This window comes from Schistocerca cancellata, chromosome 3, assembly GCF_023864275.1.
Source record: "Schistocerca cancellata isolate TAMUIC-IGC-003103 chromosome 3, iqSchCanc2.1, whole genome shotgun sequence".
Taxonomy (NCBI): domain Eukaryota; kingdom Metazoa; phylum Arthropoda; class Insecta; order Orthoptera; family Acrididae; genus Schistocerca; species Schistocerca cancellata.
In genome coordinates this window covers 39,657,341-39,677,620 of record NC_064628.1, presented here as the reverse complement: position 1 = coordinate 39,677,620, position 20,280 = coordinate 39,657,341, and the positions used below count along the sequence as shown (strand labels likewise).

The 20,280-nt window shown below is 44.5% G+C and overlaps 1 protein-coding gene and 1 long non-coding RNA gene across 5 annotated transcripts in view; one reads left to right on the top strand and one right to left on the bottom strand.

Annotated features, from left to right (window-relative positions):
- Positions 1-20,280, bottom strand: part of LOC126176868 (uncharacterized) — a 169,109-nt gene that overhangs the window by 73,097 nt on the left and 75,732 nt on the right. The gene's annotated exons all lie outside the window — the stretch shown is intronic.
- Positions 1-20,280, top strand: part of LOC126176867 (phospholipase D1) — a 190,750-nt gene that overhangs the window by 108,854 nt on the left and 61,616 nt on the right. For all 4 annotated transcript variants that reach the window (XM_049924060.1, XM_049924059.1, XM_049924058.1 and 1 more), the window contains 3 exons: positions 996-1,207; positions 10,330-10,448; positions 15,538-15,657. In XM_049924060.1, the coding sequence (XP_049780017.1) occupies positions 996-1,207; positions 10,330-10,448; positions 15,538-15,657 (451 nt within the window). The remainder of the gene's footprint in view (positions 1-995; positions 1,208-10,329; positions 10,449-15,537; positions 15,658-20,280) is intronic.

The window sequence follows — 20,280 nt, the reverse complement described above, 5'->3', positions numbered from 1 at the left end:
AAAGAAGTGGTAGGTGACCAAGGACTGAACCTCAAATCTTTGGATTGATAGTCAAGCTGCATCTGAACAAAATAATAATAATAATAATAATAATAATAATAATAATAATAAACAAAACAGAAATTGTGAGTAAACATGCCACAACTTCATGTGTGGATGAGAGAAGTGCATAGAATTGAGGAACAATAGACTGCGGCTAATGAAAGTAATTGGCTTGTTAAGCCCTTCCTCTCAGAAAAAAGTTTAAATAACTTTGACCGTACTCTGTACAGGGAGTTTTCTTCTTACGCACAGGTTGTTACTACGACTGGAGGACATATGTTTTGCATGCTTGTGGTGTTTGTATTTCAGTACATGGCATTTTAGCTGTACACGTTTTATATTCTGCTGAGAGGGTAATGGTAATGGTAAGATGGAGTGGCTCTCTGCTCTTGGTTCGCTGGCATTTGTAATACGTCTAGAAACAGATTATTTTCAAAGTTTTATCATCCTTTTTTTAACTTAAGTAACTGCACCCAGCCTCTCCCCCCCCCCCCCCCCCCCTCCCGTCATTTCAAAATGTACATCTCTGATGTTAATAACAGGTGCCAAGCAGCCTGAAGTCAATATAAAAAATGCCTCTCATTGTGTTTCCTTTATCCACTGCCACAAAATGGTAGGTGAGAAAAGGCCATTGGCAGTAGATATGTTGCAGGAACCCACTGCCGTGTGGAAGCATGCACAATCTAATCAGTACTACTAATCACTCTCTATAGCTAGGTTGTCTTTATTTTAGAAATTTGCCTCAGAGTTTTTATTGCAGAAAGTACAAATTTTGTTGTTTCTCCCTTGATGGTCATGAATCCCTTCCGATCGGCAGTGTAGTGTGTAATCTTACAGCGTTAAAAGTATATACTGTTCCTTAATAATTTAGTTCAATAATATCACCTCATTAACAGCTAAAACAGTTTGAACAATGTAGTTGTCACAATTTGTATATAATTATTCTGTTTCAGGAGGAGTAATGGAACAATGGCAGCAAATCAGAATGCAAAAGGTGTTCGCTATGCTGATTTAGAAGCTGCAGCAGAATCGTCCCCACCCTCAGAACATGTTGCAGTGAACAAAGTTAGCAGTGAACTGACCGGAATGGCAAAATTTTGGATTGGAAAAGACTATACCAACTTTATCGTGAAGGACTTCCATAATCTGGAACAACCATACAAGGGTTTGTAGTAACAGCTTAAAATCTTGACTTCAACATACACTCTCTCTCTCTCTCTCTCTCTCTCTCTCTCTCTCTCTCTCTCTCTCTCTGTGTGTGTGTGTGTGTGTGTGTGTGTGTGTGTGTGTGTGTGTGTGTGTCTCTTATCCCCTTCTCACATATCCCTCTTTTATGAAGCCAATGCTAACTACAGGTGTAAGGAGCTGAAATGGGCCTTAACCCCAAATCAATCAATACACCCTCCTCAGTATGCACATCTTCCCCTCTCCTCTCCTCCCCTCCCCTCTCTCTGCCTCCTTGCCATCAGTCCTTTTCTGTGTCACCCCCTTGTAGCAAATGAGCTCCTGCAGGGGGGGGGGGGGGGGGGGGGGGGATTTCTTTCATTCACAATACTGATTTCGATATATAAGTAGCTGTGTACACAGCTAGTGTGCTTACTAAATATATTCTGCAGAGCAGAAACATGATTTGAAATTAGTTCACTTACGTAACATACCACAGAATAAAATAACTTTGAAGTCTTGATCATTCGTTATTGGGAACCTTTAGTGTTTTTACAGCAGAGCTGATAACTGTTAAGTGTCCTGTGTTTTATTAAACGACCTCCATGCTGTAATAACACTAACGCTTGTCCTTGTTTTCGTACACACGCCTTATCCCATTACTATGGCTCCCTAGTCATGATGGTAACTAACATTCACTTTGACAATACCAGGCACAGATTTTCTGGTGCAAAGGAGACATTTAATCATTCAGAGATGAGACATGAGGAGGAGGGGGGGAGGCTACTGCCCACCTTCTAATAAACTTCACACTACCATAGAGACTACTGCTACATGGTGCTGCTCCTACTGTTCCTTCTGGGAGGAATCTGCTCTCTTATGTCGGCTTCAGGGATGTCACATCAGTTTAACCTATTGTTGTATCTTACACAATGAGCCACCCCTGCATTGTGGCTGCAGAGCCTTACAGACAGTACCTCACATCGTGGTAGAATGCCCCCTCATTATTGCCCTCTAAGCTGAGCATGGTCTTTCCCAGATTCTTTGCCTCTAAAATTGACAGATGTCATATTGGCAGTAGAACTAGTTCATCATTTCTTCCAAGAAAGTGGTTTTTATTCTCGGATATAAAATTTTAAATTGCTTTCAGGTCCTGCCACATGCAGGTCTAGGGGCCCTCGTCATTACCTCCTCCTGGCAGCTACCTTCATCATTCCTCATTTTAATTTCTTTTACATTTGGTTAGCCCATGTGTTCTGCCACACCCAGATTTGTATTTTTAAGAGTAGCACAGTAGTTGGAAGGCAAGACCTTAAGGATTCCTTATCCTGGATACTAGATGATGACAAAAGAACAGCTGAAAAGGTATAATGGATCAGAGTGGAACAGTTGTGGGGGAGGCACCCCCCTCCCCCACCCCCCTTGCATACTGAGTTCTGGGGGATGTCCAACTGCACCCACCCATCTAGTTATATGATTATTTCTCTTACTTTATTTTGCAGTTGTTGGTCCTGCTGATGCTCATTATGTTTTTAGCCTTCTCCCAGGTAGGAGGTATTATTTCTTGTTATTGGTTACTGTCTTCACTCTTTTTCAGGCCCCCCAGGGGGTCCACAACTCTTTTGTGGATACGTGCGTAGCGAGCACGGGACCCCGAGCTAATGTGGCCTTCCTTCCTTTCCGGGCTGCATACCTTCCCTTTCCGCATCCTTCCCCATCCCTATCTTCGCCCCTCCTCCCCCACGCAGACTTGCGACCTCACCTTTAGTACCACGGTCGTCAGATCGGCCAGCGCAAAGATCGCTCGTTCAACCTCACCACTTTCGCCTGCCCACTCTGTGGCTCACCCTTCGTCGAGTTCTCTGGCTCTTTCCTTCCCTTTCTCCCCATCTGGGAGTATAGTTTGTGCCTACGTCCGGAGACGGACACTCGTAAATGTACTGCATTCTTCGCCTTCCTTGCTTTTGTCTTCTTCCTTCCTTTGTCCTTCTCTTTTCCTTACCTCTTCTGTTTCCCTTTTCTCCGCTGCGGCGTTTGAGACCTCTTTTCCTTCCTTTCCCTTTCTCTTTCTTCCTCCCTGTGCGTGTCTGAAGGCCGACCCACGCCCTTCGTGCGTAGCCGGTGACAGGGTAACGCGTAATTCCCCGCCCCGGGTAGACAGGTAGGACACGTACGTACCCCCTGGTAACGGCCAGGCCCAGGGAGGGGTGATTACCCGAGCTGATACCTTCCGAAAATGCCGATTGGTCCCTCCGTCCGTTTGTCGGGAGGTGTGACCTGAGGTGTGAACAATCACCTAAGGCGGGAGTGCCCTCAGAGAGGGCCCCCACAAGGGAGGAGCGCGCCATCGGAGACGCCGGTAATCATGGGGGTTCTTCCGCAATGGTTTCCTCACCTTCCACTAAGTCTGCTCACAAACGTAAGTATACTGAGTCTCAGCCACAGACGATTCTTCCATCGTTGCCACAGTTCCTTGTTGTTTCTCGGTCTGATGAAGGTCACGACTTCTCCACGGTCAACCCTTTCATTATTCAGAAAGGTGTCGACGCAATAGCAGGTCCTGTAAAGTCTTGTTCCCGATTACGGAATGGCACCCTGTTGTTAGAAACACACAGTGCCCTCCAGGCACAAAAATTGCTGCGTACTTCTCTGCTCCACACCTTCCCTGTCCGGGTGGAACCGCACCGTACCTTAAATTCCTCGCGTGGAGTCGTTTATACACGCTCCCTCGATGGATTGTCTGACGAAGAAATTCAGCACTATCTGTCTGACCAGGGCGTAACGGCAGTTCATAGAGTAATGAAACGGGTTGACACGAACATCATTCCAACCCGCACTGTCTTCTTGACATTTGACACAGTTCAACTCCCATCGCAAATCAAAGCAGGCTATGAGATAATTTCCGTTCGCCCTTACGTCCCAAACCCTACGCGTTGCTATCGATGTCAGCGGTTCAATCACACCAGCCAGTCCTGTTCCAATCCAGCCAAATGTGTTACGTGTGGCAAGGATGCCCATGAGGGTGCTTGTCCACCTCCATCCCCTCGCTGCATCAACTGTATGGGTGACCACGCTGCTTCCTCTCGAGATTGCCCCGTTTTTAAGGACGAGAAGCTCATCCAGGAAATAAGGGTGAAGGAAAAGGTGTCGACCTTTGCTGCTCGAAAATTATTCGCCAGTCGCAAGCCCACCGTGCCTCAGACAGGAAAATACAGCACTGTCCTTGCTTCTCCTCGGCCAACAAAGGAGGCGGCCACGCAGACTTGCGACCTCACCTTTAGTACCACGGTCGTCAGATCGGCCAGCGCAAAGATCGCTCGTTCAACCTCACCACTTTCGCCTGCCCACTCTGTGGCTCACCCTTCGTCGAGTTCTGCTACATCTCGAGCCCAAAAGTCGGACGCCAAGTCTTCGAAAAAAGAGCATACTCGTGAAGAGTTTTTACGTACCGCAACTTCACAACCATCGGTTCCTTCTTCATCTAAACCACATTCTTCCAAGAAGGCTACAAAGAAACCCAGTTCCTCTCCTTCTCCGCCAAGGCGTGCCCCCTCTACAGCACCACCTGGCGGAAATCGCCCTCGGCCATCTGTGTCGCCGAGGCGCACTGCTGGTGGCCGGTCAACCGGCCGATCGCTGGTGGCAGGGACTGCTCCTGACCAACCTATGGATCAGGATCTTCTGCCTTCGGCTGAATGCCATTCCATGCTGTCGGTTGCTAGCTCCGAGCAGTCTCTGAGTTGACAGCAACTTTGGTCACATTCCTCCATTTTCCTTTCACCCCATGTCCATTATCCACTGGAATATCCGCGGCATTCGAGCCAATTGGGATGAATTGTCAGTCCTCTTACGCTCCTACTCGCCGGTCATCTCCTGTCTTCAGGAAACAAAGCTGCGTCCCCATGACCGCTTTGTTCTCCCTCACTTTCAGTCCGTCCGATATGACCTCCCCTCTGTTGAAGGCACTCCAGCCCATGGAGGACTAATGATTCTTCTCCATGATACTCTCCATTATCACCCAATCCCCTTAAACAGTTCCTTCCAAGCTGTCGCCGTCCGTCTTTCCCTTTCTGGATACACGTTCTCTCTTTGTACTGTATACATTCCATCATCCACACCAATGGCACGAGCTGATCTCCTTCATCTTCTTGGTCAGCTTCCACCCCCCTATTTGCTGGTTGGGGACTTCAATGCCCACCACCCGCTTTGGGGATCTCCACACCCTTGTCCACGTGGCTCCATATTGCTAGACGTCTTCCACCAAGCGGATCTAGTTTGCCTCAACACTGGGGTCCCCACATTTTTGTCTGCCTCCACGACAACCTTATCTCATTTGGACCTTGCGGTCGGTACTGTTCCGCTAGCTCGGCGCTTCGAATGGTTCGCCCTTGATGATACACACTCGAGTGACCACTTTCCATGTGTCCTCAGACTGCAGCCTCAACTGCCATATATGCGCCCGCGACGCTGGAAGTTTGCCCAAGCCGATTGGACACTTTTTTCGTCTCTCGCGACATTCGATGACCGTCGCTTTCCCAGCGTCGACGATGAGGTCACACATATTACCGACGTTATCCTTACAGCTGCGGAACGTTCAATACCACGCACCTCCGAATTGCCCCGGCGCCCCCCAGTTCCTTGGTGGAACGAGGCATGCCGTGATGCAATACGTGAGCGGCGACGTGCTCTTCGCATTTTCCGTCACCATCCTACTTTGGCCAACTGTATCCGCTATAAGCAGCTCCGTGCGCGATGCCGTCGCGTCATCCGCGATAGCAAGAAGGCAAGCTGGAAATTCTTTATTAGCTCATTTAACACCTTCACTCCCTCCTCGGAAGTTTGGAGTCGGCTTCGACGGTTCTCAGGCGCGCCTAGTTTCTCCCCGGTCTCTGGGCTCACTGTCGCGCATGATACCTTAGTGGACCCCGTCGCAATTTCTAACTCGTTGGGTCAGCACTTTGCTGCGATTTCGAGCTCTTCAAATTACCCGCCAGCGTTTCTCCCGAAGAAACGTGCAGTGGAAGTGCGACCTCTTGCTTTCTCCTCTCAAAATCACGAAAGCTACAATACTGTTTTCTCCATGCGGGAACTCCAACATGCCCTCTCATCTTCTCGCTCCTCCGCCCCGGGACCGGATGGTATCCATGTCCAAATGTTGCTGCATTTATCAACCCCTAGTCTGCGTTACCTCCTTCGCCTTTATAATCGAATTTGGACCGACAGTACCTTTCCCAAACGATGGCGGGAAGCTATTGTCGTTCCCGTTCCGAAACCTGGAAAGGACAAACATCTCCCCTCTAGCTATCGCCCCATTTCTCTCACGAGTAGTGTCTGTAAGGTTTTGGAGCGTATGGTGAATTACCGTTTAGCTTGGTGGCTAGAATCCCGCAGTCTTTTAACACCAGCCCAATGCGGATTTCGGAAGCATCGTTCTGCCGTTGACCATCTTGTTGCTCTCTCCACTTATATCATGAACTATTTTCTCCGGAAACGCCAAACGGTAGCAATATTTTTTGATCTGGAGAGAGCATACGATACCTGTTGGAGGACAGGCATCCTCCGCACACTGTTCTCTTGGGGCTTTAGAGGCCGGCTGCCCCTTTTTCTTCGCGAATTTATGGCAGAGCGCACTTTTAGGGTGCGGGTGAACACTACTCTCTCCCGTACTTTCTCCCAAGAAAACGGGGTACCCCAGGGATCTGTGCTGAGTGTTGTACTATTTGCCATCGCCATAAATCCAATAATGGATTGTCTCCCTCCTGATGTCTCGGGCTCCCTCTTTGTGGACGATTTTGCGATCTACTACAGCTCTCAACGGACCAGCCTTCTTGAGCGACGTCTTCACGGATGTCTCGATCGCCTCCACTCGTGGAGCATCGAAACTGGCTTCCGTTTCTCACCCAGTAAGACCGTTTGTGTCAATTTTTGGCGACGTAAGGAGTTTCTTCCGCCCTCCTTACATCTAGGTCCTGTCAACCTTCCGTTTTCAGACGTCGCTAAATTCTTGGGTCTTATGTTTGACAGAAAACTAAGCTGGTCCTCCCACGTTTCCTATCTTTCGGCTCGCTGTCTGCAATCGCTTAACACCCTCCGTGTCCTGAATGGTACCTCCTGGGGAGCGGACCGAGTGGTCCTTCTCCGCCTCTATCGCGCCTTAGTGCGCTCGAAATTGGATTATGGAAGCATAGTCTACTCCTCTGCTCGGCCGTCTATTCTTCGGCGTCTCGACTCTATCCACCACCGTGGATTACGTTTAGTGTCTGGAGCTTTTTACACTAGCCCTGTGGAAAGCCTTTATGCTGAGACTGCTGAACCTCCGCTGTCCAATCGGCGGGCAGTACTCCTGAGTCGTTATGCTAGCCATCTGTCTTCCATGCCTACTAATCCAGCCCATGACCTTTTTTTCGACGCCTCCTTTGATGTAGGGTATGCAGGCCGCTCCTCTTCCCTACTACCCCCGGGAGTCCGCTTCCGTCAACTGCTCCATTCTCTTTCCTTCCGCTTTCCTAAAACCTTCTGGACAACTTGGGGTACAGCACCGCCTTGGCTCCGTCCCCGGATCTGCCTGCTCCGTGACCTTTGTCAATTTCCCAAGGATGGTACCCCTACACTTGTTTATCGTCGGGCATTTGCTGCTCTATGTGCAGCAATGACGGAGGCCACATTTATTTACACCGACGGCTCGAAAACATCGTTAGGTGTAGGGAGTGCCTATGTTGTTGGCGACACCCCAAATCAATTTCGGCTTCCCGACCAGTGTTCGGTTTATACTGCGGAGCTTTACGCTGTTCTCCAGGCTGTCCACTACATCCGCCGCCATCAGCGGATACAGCACGTAATCTGCTCAGATTCTCTCAGCTCTCTCCTCAGTCTCCAAGCTCTTTACCCTGTGCACCCTCTGGTCCACCGGATTCAGGACTGTCTGCGCTTGCTCCACCTGAGGGGTGTCTCGGTGGCGTTCCTCTGGCTCCCGGGACACGCTGGTATCTGTGGGAATGAGGCGGCTGATATAGCGGCCAAGGCCGCAGTCTCTCTTCCTCGGCCATCTATTCGGTCGCTTCCCTTCACCTATCTACGGAGCGGTTTATGTCGCCAAGTTGCTCATTTATGGCATGCGCATTGGTCGGCACTTCCCTGTAATAAATTGCGGGAAGTGAAAGCCCTTCCTTGCGCTTGGACCTCTTCCTCCCGAACGCGTCGTCGGGAGGAGGTAATTTTAGCTAGACTCCGGATAGGGCACTGTCGTTTTAGCCATCGACATCTTTTAAGCGGCGATCCTCCCCCACTCTGTCCCCACTGCTCTCAGCTGTGGACGGTAAGACACCTTTTAATTGAATGCCCCTATTTTAATCCGTTACGCTCCCGTCTACAGCTATCGCGTGATCTATCGTCGATTTTAGCAGATGACACGCGCTCCGCCGACCGCGTTCTCCAGTTTATTAGTGACAGTGAAATGGCGTCAGTCATTTGAACCTTTTTTTGGGGACAATCACCCCCTTTCTGTAGTGGATTTTTAAGCATTCTTCTATCTTTAGTTTCTCAAATTTTCTGACTTTGTTCCCATTGCTGCTGGTTTTAAAATTCGGTTTTTTACTGTCTTAAGTCACGGGCTGGGCGCTAATGACCTTAGCAGTTTTGCGCCCTAAAACCAAAAAAAAAAAAAAAAAAAAAAAAAAAACTCTTTTTCAGGGTGGTGGGGTGGGAGGGGGTGGGGGGACGGTTCGCATACGGGTGAGGTTTCTCCTGCCACAGGTGAGCCCTGTGGTAGCCCTTGTCTGCTCTCAATCTGCATATACTTTTACTCCTCTTCAAATTATTTCTCATCTCTGGCTCCAGTATTCCTTTTAATTCCTCAGTTGTACTACTTCTTCATACTCTCACACTTAAATCAATCCTGGCTGGACTATCTCGTGTGCAGGGGACTGATGACCTTATTGTTTAGACCCGTTACTAATCCCTCACTCCCCCCCTCCCCTCCCCCTCCTGCTGCAAATCAACCAACCCACATAGTGCATGGGAAAATATAAAGTGGAGTGCAAGGGGAAATATAAAGTCAAGTCATGAGAGAGACTCTATATGGTCTGTTAATTTGTAGTGTCACGGTACTGAGCTGGGGGGCAAAAAAACATGTAATCTAAAAGGGTTGTTGTCATTATGTTTCTAATGTAATCTTTCGTTTATATTAAATTTTCAATTATGCTAACAATGATTTGAATGGTGTTTGCCTTACGGTGGAACAGCCATCCAAGCTTCATTAACTTTATAATACCGAAAAATGACTGAATATTGTAAGGTAAGACTTTACTCTCTGTTTGAGTAATTAATAAAAGAATTAGTCACAAATGTGGGTTTTGGCTTTTATTATTTTCTCATTTCCTGTTTTACTGTGTGCATTTTTTGTATAGTACCTCACAGCCAACCATGAAATGTGAACAAATGACTATAAAGCCATACCAGACCAAATAACTGCTTTTTATTCATTTGTACTTCTATAGCTATAAAACAACTGATATTTTGGACTATAATGCAACTGAACAATGGAAATTCCAGCTAGGAATATCAACATTGTAGGAAAAGACAGATTGCTACATACCATAGAGAAAGCACGTTAAGTTGCAGACAGGCACACTTAAGATACTTATGTAAAGCTTTTGACCACAGCCTTCATCAACTCCAGCATCTGCCATTCGCCCAACATACTGGAGTTTGTGGTTATGTGTGCATGAGGTGTGCTTGCTTGCTTTCGTGTGTGTGTGTGTGTGTGTGTGTGTGTGTGTGTGTGTGTGTTTTACTGAAGGCTGTGGCCGATTAATTGTGCCTGTTTGCAACTCAACATGTCTTCTTTATGGTAAGCAGCAGTCTTTGTCTTTTCTTATTATGTAATTGGATAGAAAAAAATATACTCATCAGCAGTGGCAGGAGAACACACATGTGTAAAAAGGTTTTACTTGTGCAAGCTTTAGGAGCCAGTGGCTCCTTCTTCTAGCAGAAGGATTAAAGGGAAAAGAAGGTGGTGAAGACAAAGGAACTGGAGAGGTTCAGGAAAAGGGATAGAGTTTGGAAAAGTCATCCAGAACCTCAGGTCAGGGGAGACTTAACTGAGAGGAAATATGCTTGTTGCAGACCTGGTAGACCGCAACACAACCCCTCGGATGCCGTGGCATGATATTGCCGTATTGGTGCAGGGAGCCGCTGCAAGAGATGTAGCCCGGCACTTTATACAGAGGTGGAATGCAATCAAGGTAAGTTGGGATTCTACAATTCCTCTTCATTTCAAACATTTTCAGTATTTGGACACAGATAATGGTACCTCTGAGTTCAACTAATCAAGGCATTTGGCAACCTGTTTCATTGGAAACGGTGCTAGTGGAAACAGCCTCATAATTTAAATTTATGAATAGTTAGTGTGCACAATTTTTTGTTTGTTTGCAGTATAAGTAAGTACTAGGATGATTCAATTTCTATGTGGAAGCCGAACATAGACAGAAACCAAGTGAAGTGGCGCAGTGGTTAGCACACTGGACTCGCATGCAGGAGGACAGCGGTTCAATCCCGCGTCCAGCCATCTGGATTTAGGTTTTCCGTTATTTCCCTAAATCTCTTCAGGCAAATACCAGGATGGTTTCTTTGACAGGGCATAGCTGACTTCCTTCCCTAATCTGATGAGACTGATGACCTTGCTGTTTGGTGTCTTTCGCCAGATCAACCCACAGACAGAAGATTTTAAGTGCAGTTAAAATAACTTGAGACTTTTCACAGTTCAATTCAGTGAAGAGTACATGATGCCATTGGTCTGGTAATCATGAACCATCTTCTTCTCTTGGAACAACAACAGATTGACAGGTATAGGAGACACTGTTGCCACACAGTTATTAAACAGTAACACATGTAGAGTACCAGTTAGTTCCATGTTCCTCAGCTCTCATTGTGTAGTATACTTTTTAAAGCAATGGACTGTCCTGCATTTATGAGGTGTTGTTATGATCAAATGTGTCCGCATTGGCATTATTTCATGCTGCAGCATGTCTGAACAAGAGTTTGACATAAAAGAGGTTGTTTGAAAACTCCTTCACTTGTTTCAAAGGTATCTAGCGTTGGAAGAGGAATTCCAATCTGTGGGCAAGGCTGCAAACTAGTGTGCATTTTGTGCAAGTATGTTCAACTGAAGGACAATGTTGGGGTCCGATTTTCGAAGTTTCGAGAGTGGTGGAGAGAACAGCTGCTTCACATAACATTCACTCGTAGATCTATAGTGCTGAGAATTTGAGAAGGGAAGGAAAGAAAAGGAAGAAAGAAGAGAACAATGAAGTGTCACCAGGACGTTGCCTTTTGGAATCAACAGCATGAAAAGAAGTTAAGGTGAATGGGTAATCAACATGGACACATTCCAGCAGGAAGCAATATGTACACTGGGGGGCGGGGGGGGGGGGGGGGGGGGGGGGGGTTTATTATCAAAGCACAGAATACCGTATGTTAAACGGACTTCTTTTCAGTCTAAAATAAACAGAATTGCTTAATGAGAATAAGTCATCTCCTTGAAACTGTCTTCACAATGTCTGTTTCAAGCACTAAAAGTTTTCATGTTGGATATCAATCATTGCAACAACTGACATATGGACCTGGTGATGCCAGTAACTGCATGCTGTGAGAAGTGCGTTGTTCTAAGATAGCATGCGGCTCGACAAGACTCAGATCCATTTGTGTCACACAATGACAAATAGCTGGACAGGCCCATTGGTTAAAGGAACAACAAAAGCACCAGTAAGGAAGGTCTGCTAGATAATCATCCTTCGTGTTAACTTGGCTCAAGGCTTCATTCCAAACTGATCATTGCTACCCCATTACAGAAAAGTAACTAACATGAGAAAATGACCTCCACAGCTTTCCCAGAATGATGTTCTAATTTCCTGTTCCAAAATATTGCATTTAATTCAAAAACAGTTGTGGACAGTGTGACATAGCACACTATTGTGTTGTGTTATATAAAGCTCTGATGATGGGGTGGGGGAAATGGGGGGAAATGAATATTTCATTTTGGATTTTTCTGCACAGAAAATTAAATTGGCTTGGCTGTCTTATAGCACCTGTGAAGTTCCTCAAGCCCAAATACAGACCCCAATACATTGACAAACTGATTGTGGTAAAAATGCATAGTGTTATCAAGCTCTCCCATATTGTTCAGATTTCTATCTGAATGGATGTACGTGGGCACAGGTTGAAAGTATTTGGCAAGAAACGATAAAAAGTATATTTTCAGTAATATTATGAAAAGGGTACATTGCTACTCAACATGTACACTGAAGAGCTTAACTGTTACATCTGCCTAATATCATGAAGGTCCCCTGCGAGCATTCAGAAGTGCCGCAACATGACATGGCATGGACTCGACTAATGTCTGAAGTAGTGCTGGAGGAAACTGACATCATGAACCTTCAGGGCTGTGCATAAATCTGTGAGAGTACAAGAGGATGGAGATCTCTACTGAACAGCATGTTGCAAGGCATCCCACATATGCTCAATGATGTTCATGTCTGGGGAGTCGCATTGTCCAACTGGAATTGCCCAAGTCCTTTGGAATGCACAATGGACACGAATGGATGCAGGTGATCAGACTGGAGGCTTACGTACGTGTCAACTGTCATAGTCATATCTAGATGTATGAGGGGCCCATATCAATCCAACTGCACATGCCCTACACCATTACAGAGCCTCCACCTGCTGACATGCAGGATTCATAGATTCATGAGGTTGTCTCCATACCCATACACTTGATACAATTTGAAATGAGACTTGTCTGACCAGACAAAATGTTTCCACTCATCAACAGTCCAATGTCGGTATTGACAGGCCCCGGAAAGGCATAAAGCTTTGTGTCGCACAGTCATCAGAGGTGAGCCTTCCGCTCAGAAAGCCCACATCGGTGATATTTCGTTGAATGGTTCACACGCTAACACTTGTTGGTGGCCCAGCATTGAAATCTGCAGCAATTTGTGGAAGGGTTGTGCTTCTGTCATGTTGAATGATTCTCTTCAATCGTCATTGATCCATTCTTGCATGATCTTTTTCTGGCCATAGCAGTGCTGGAGATTTAATGTTTTACCGGATTCCTGATTTTCACAGTTACACTCATGAAATGGTTGTACAGGAAAATCTCCACTTTGTCGCTGCCTCGGAGACGCTGTGTCCCATCGCTTGTGTGTCAACTATAACGCCACGTTCAAACTCACTTAAATCTTGATAACGTACCATTGTAGCAGCAATAACCACTCTAACAACTGCACCAGACACTTGTTGTCTTGAATAGGCATTGCCAACGACAGCGCCATATTTTGACTGTTTACATATCTCTGTATTTGAATACTCATGTCTATATCAGTTTCTTCGGTGTAGATGAGACATTAAGTCACAGACAGGCACAATAAAAAGACAGCTATACATTTGAACTTTTGGCCAAAAGACATTCTTTTAAAATAAAAATACATACACCATCTCTGTGGCCGCAGTCCAGCCTCAGCAGACAGAGACGGTGGCCATGGGCGCACGTGTTTTCTACTTTAAAAGAAGGCTTTTTGGGCGAAGGCTCTAATGTGTAGCAGTCTCTTTGTTATGCTTGTGTGCAACTCAGCGTCTCCTCCACATGGATAGTAGCGATCTATCCTTTCCGTAATACTGCTTTTATTCCATCCTGTATTCTCAGTGAAGTAGGTATGTTGACATAAGAAGCTATTGTGAATGATACTGCTAAAATGTGACCACAGCTGCCCGCACACATTAATTTCAGAACATTACTGTGACTCTAATGTAGTGCTTTAAATTATTTCTGCAGTGACATGATTACAAACACCATAAACAGCATATTTTACTTAGCTCAGTTGGAGGATCCTGGATCTTGAGAACTTACTTCAGAATTTTGTTAAATCTCCAAATAATTCACAACAGTCCATTGCAGCACTGACTCCAAAACAAAACATGAACAATTATGACGTGTGCCAGCCATTTATAAAATAAAGCATATATCATTGGCAACATGTCAAGTTATAATTAAAACTACTAATTTATGAAGTGTTACAAACTTTGTGTAGTGTTTTTTGGTGATTTAGTTTCAGTCTTAATGTCTGAGATTAATATCGTTCATGAATATCAATATATGACACAAGGTTTGTAAATTTACAAGTCTATTTTTCATACTGGTCCATTCCAGATTAAGTAATAACATTTTCACAAGGATTATACATCATTCTTTACATGTCTGTGTGCACAATTTCTTGAATGTGCTTTTACTGTTCCTAAAAGCTCAATCAAAACTTATTGAACCACTGTTAGTTCTGATAATGAGCAACTAGTAATGTAATGTAACATGCTATAAAATTGAAACGAACACAAAATAAATGTAAAACATATAGAATACATTTAAATAAAACTCAAAATAGTGAAATGAAACTTTTTCTCTGAGTAAAATTATGTAAGTATGAAAAAAATACTCCTAGTGTCAGGTACTTTGCCAAACATTTAAATTGAGTAGTATATTATAATCTGTCTGAAAAAATGGTTGCATTTCACCACTCAGGGCTGGTCCAGAATTTTTAGCCACCCCAAGAAAGTAACTGAGAAAACATGGATCCACTAAAGATTTCTGAAAGACAGATAAAAAAGGATGCTCATTTCTGTCACCTCCAGCACCCATTTCAGGCCTAAGGAAGAGGACAGTCGTCATTCTTCCCCTGGAGTCACACCATTCACACTGTAATCATAAGTATTTATGAAACAGTCAGTATCATAAGGTTCCAGTTTAGTATTGTCATATATTTATTCTTTATCGGTGCTTCAACAGCCTGGTAACGCCCACTTGCCAAAAGTTTGCGAGGTGCACACAGCACATGAGGGCAGCTCACTCCCCTCCGCTCTCTCCATTCAGAACTGTTAAAAAGTCATACTTTATTCTAATCACACTATAATGTGTACATAGACAAGTGCTTCATGTGTCTTAAGTTCATTCATACTGATTAAGGTTTGTAGTACAATGCTGTGATTCATGATGTGTGTGAAATGTGAGCATTGGCAAGATTGCATTTAGTGGAAACTTACCCACAGCAGGAAGTAACCAGTGAATCTTTCTTATCTTATATACAGTGTAAGTGAAAGTCATTTTATTTTGCACTCTGAGAAAATTGAGCCCCAGAAGCCCGTGAGGAGAGACTGGTGCTCATATGTTCATGACAAGTAACTAGTAAGAATGTCCATTGTATATAACTGTGATTTGTATCTAAATACAATTCACAGTCTCATTTATAGTAATGTAAGTTGTAATTTAAAAAAATTACATTCTTTCAGCTAGAAAAGATGCGACTGAATCCGACATATCCTTTCCTGCTGCCAAAATCGTACGAGGGTTTGGACGATTATGATATACCACCAATTATTGATGCAGTTAGAAGTAAAGTAAATTGCCAGGTAAGATAAACTTCTTAACTTGTCTTTCGTTTCTTATGGTATTAGTAATTAAGTACCAACATCCTGTTCTCATCAGACTGGTTATTGTGCATTTCAGAAAACATGTTCTCAGTAGAAGCTATCCATGAGCTAAATATTACCTGTTGAGTGCTGTTTGAAGGGGTGTGTGGAGCAGAGGTAACAAACACTGTTGAGTACACAAATGTGCACCAGAAAAGGAACAGTGTGAAGGAAGCTAGCTCTACTTACCTTATGCAGTGCAGTCACTGTACCTATTGGTTGTACATTGTTCAAAGCATTTTAAAAAAATGAAATGTCACATAAACTTAAAGAATGCTTAAAAGTTTCATATAACTGAAATTCAAAGTTCCTTTAAGACATGTTCTATAATGATACGACACATAATACTAAATATTACAATCACTTCTCAAAAACCTGGCATTTGTTTATAGATGGTAGAATGCTATTGCACACTGTGTTGTTTGTTCACTTAGGTTGGCTGTAACTGAAGGCAAAACACTAGCAACCCAACGCCTTTAGACTAACATTGATTCAGAGCTAGGGATCTGAGCACTCAAGAAAAGGTTTACAGAAAGAACACCATGTGTTAGTCAGTGATGCTCACCCCTGATGCTTCATGAAATATTCAAGTTTTATACACACATCAAAAAAAGTTTTGCATCACCTCGGTTCTGTGAGTTCCGGAATCTGTATAGAAAATTGGAATACAGATCAACATAAACATCATTTCCGCCCTTTTTATTGCTCACGGAAAACCACACATTGCATATTGTACCACAATGCAGTGAGACCTTCAGAGGTGGTGGTCCATATTGCTGTACACACCAGTACAGCATACCCAGTAGCTCTTGCATTGATGCATGCCTGTATTTGTCGTGGCATACTATCCATAAGTTCATCAAGGCACTGTAGGTCCAGATTGTCCCACACCTCAACGATGATTTGGCGTAGGTCCCTCAGAGTGGTGGGTGGGGCACGTCGTCCGTGAGCAGCCCTTTTCAACCTATCCCAGACTTGTTCAATAGGGTTCATGTCTTGAGAACATGCTGGCCACTCTAGTCGAGAGATGATGTTATTCTGAAGGACGTCATTCACAAGATGTGCACGATGGGGGCGCGAATTGTCATCCATGAAGACGAATGCCTCGCCAATATGCTGCCGATATTGGTTGCACTATCAGTTAGAGGATGGATTTCATGTATTGTACAGCCATTACTGCATCTTCCATGACCACCAGCGGCATACATTGGCCCCACATAATGCCACCCTAAAACAGCAGGGAACCTCCACCTTGCTGCACTCTCTGGACAGTGTGTGTAAGGCATTCAGCCTGACCAGGTTGCTTCCAAACACGACTCCGACGATTGTCTGGTTGAAGGCATATGCGACACTCATCAGTAAAAAGAACATCATGCCAATCCTGAGGGGTCCATTCAGCATGTTGTTTGGCCCATCTGTACCACACTGCATGGTGTCTTGGCTGCAAAGATGGGCCTTACCGTGGATGGCGGGAGTGGAGTTGCGCACAGTTTAGTCGTAACATGACATCCTGTAGTTGCACGAAAAGCATTGTTCAACATGGTTGCCTGGCTCTCGGGGTTCCTCTGAGCCGTAATCCATAGGTGGCTAAGTGTCATCCACTGTAGTAGTAGCCCTTGGGCGGCCTAAGTGAGGCGTGTTATTGACAGTTCCTGTCTCTCTGTATCTCCTCCATGTCCAAATGACATCGCTTTGGTTCTCTCTGAGACACCTGGACACTTCCCTTATTGAGAGCCCTTCCTGGCACAAAGTAACAATGCGGATGTGATCGAACTGCGGTACGGACCGTCTAGGCATGGTTGAACTACAGACAACACGAGCCATGTACTTCCTTCCTGGTGAAATGACTGGAACTGATCGGATGTCGGACCTCCTCCATCTAATAGGTGCTGCTCATGCAAGGTTGTTTCCATCTTTGGGCGGGTTTAGTGACATCTCTGAACAGTTAAAGGGACTGTGTCTGTGATACAATATCCACAGTCAATGTCTGTCTTCAGGAGTTCGTAGAACTGGGGTGATGCAAAACTATTTTTGATGCATGTACTGCACACACCTGCAGCATTGTTAAGTATAATTTGCAATTGCATACCTCAGAAGATTGCCCAGATCAGATTACCCCATACTTTGTATCATCCCCACAGCAGAGACAAGCTCCAGAATCAGTCTCTCACTCTTCAGCTGAGTGTAAACCATTATAATACTTCTTGACAGATTGAAACTATGTATTGGACTGAAATCTGTCTCCAAATGATCCAATACATATCCTAGTACAATGTATAGTTTTCAGGAAGTTTCACCATTAAGTGTATTCATCATAGGATAGTTCAGATTTCACATCTATGCTATTAAAAGCATAATTTTTTTTATCCTTCAACTGCCAGTGGTTTTCTGTCAGTTTAATACTCACATCATGTTTAAACTCGCCTCCCAAATTTTACCCAGTGTTATTATGTTAAGGATGTTGGTTCAACGCACAGAGCTGCACTGTCCTTGCACAGTTATAATTGAAGTGCATCTAACTCACATTGCATTACTGCAGTAAAATTGATTTTGTGAAGAAAACAATAAATAAAAATGTGGAAAGGCAACCACTCGTATGAATCTCTTTGATGTGTGTAAACATGTCATAGCGTGAAGACTTAACAAATAAACTTGGAGTCTACACAGTGACTGTCATCAATTCTTTGGTAATTTGTGTGTGTGTGTGTGTGTGTGTGTGTGTGTGTGTGTGTGTGTGTGCGTGTGTGTGCGTGTGCATGCAGCAATTAGTATTAAATGTGATAAAAACTGCAGTTTGACTTAAACTATAAAGTAATAAACTTTGACAGTCTATAAGAGTGAAATATTTTTCATGCTTCACAACTGTCGGGATAAATGCGGAAGAAGCAATCAACCTGGTAAGTGAATATGTCAAAATACTGTAAAATCTGTATTTACACTGCCTGCCAAAAAAAGTGCAACACCCAGAAGGAGAGCAGGAAATTAAATTAAACCTTATGGCCTGAGAGGGTATGTGATGTGCTTTGTCAGTAGTTACAAAATAGTCAAATTTACAAGGATCTTGGCAGTACAACCCCACTTATTAATGTGGTGTTGCACCCCATCTGGCCTGGATGAACACAGCGATTCGGTTGTGACAGGTATCACAAAGCCATTTTATCCTGTCCTGGAGCAAGCTGACCCGCAGCTGTTGTCATTGTGCCTTTATATCCTGGATATTGTTATTGGGATAGAGTTGACAGTTGAGCCAGTCCCACACTTGTGCTATGAAGGACACATCTGGGGATGCTGCTGGTCACAGGATTACCTCAACACCACACAGATAGTTCGTAAAGAGCATGCCGTGTACTCAGTCATTGTCCTGTTGAAAATTGGCACCATGATACTGTAGCACAAACAGAAACACATGATAACACAGGACGTTCGTGCTGTGCCATTGCACTGTCAAGAGCTGTGACCTGAAGTCATACTGGATGGCTGTCTATGCCAAGAGAAACACCATTGTGCCTCTCCATGACATTGGAAATACTGGACCTCTCGCATCTCGCCACCAGTCTCACCAAGGGTGGCCAGCGAGGAAGTACAGAACCACAATTAATCAATAATACAATGCAGCACCATCAATAAGCAGTCAATAAACACAATGCAAAATCATTCATAAGCAGTCCAAGCTTCCCAGTCACAGAAGTATCACAAATACGGACCTTTGTTTTTTGTTGTTAATGGCTCTGTAATGGTGTAGGGCATGTGCAGTTGGGTTGATATGGGACCCCTCATACATTTAGATATGACTATGACAGTTGACACGTACGTAAGCCTCCTGTCTGATCACCTGCATCCATTCGTGTCCATTGTGCATTCCAAAGGACTTGAGCAATTCCATCTGGACAATGCGACACCCCACGTGACTCCAGGAACACACTTCTGAGTTCAAACACTTCCACTATACACCAAACTCCCCAGACATGAACATCATTGAGCATATGTGGGCTGTCTTGCAACATGCTGTTCAACAGAGATCTCCATCCTCTCGTACTCCCACAGATTTATGGACAGCCCTGAAGGTTCATGGCATCAGTTTCCTCCAGCACTACTTCAGACATTAGTCAAGTCCATACCATGTCATGTTGCGACACTTCTGCATGCTCGCAGAGGCCTTACACGATATTAGGCAGGTATACAAGTTTCTTTGGCTCTTCAGTGTATATCCTACCAGTTGTGGTAATAACATTAAACATACACAAAACCAATGCTCTCTGGTGGCTGATCTGAATGTCATAGAGAATCAAAACTCTATTAATCATTTACATTTCTGCCGATGGTTTATTCGTGTACAAAGTTACATTCAAGTCCAACAGTGTCTTATGGGTGCTTCATTTTTTGTCAGGCATTGCAGCTAAGGACTTGCTGCAATTATATAAGAGGCAGTCAAATGAAAATGAGCCAGATGAAAAAAAGTAAGTATACTATTTATTGATTCAAAAGTAGTCACCACAATAGTTAATATAGTTATCCCACTGTGAGACAGGAAGGTCAATGTCTTCATGGAAAAATATTTGCAGT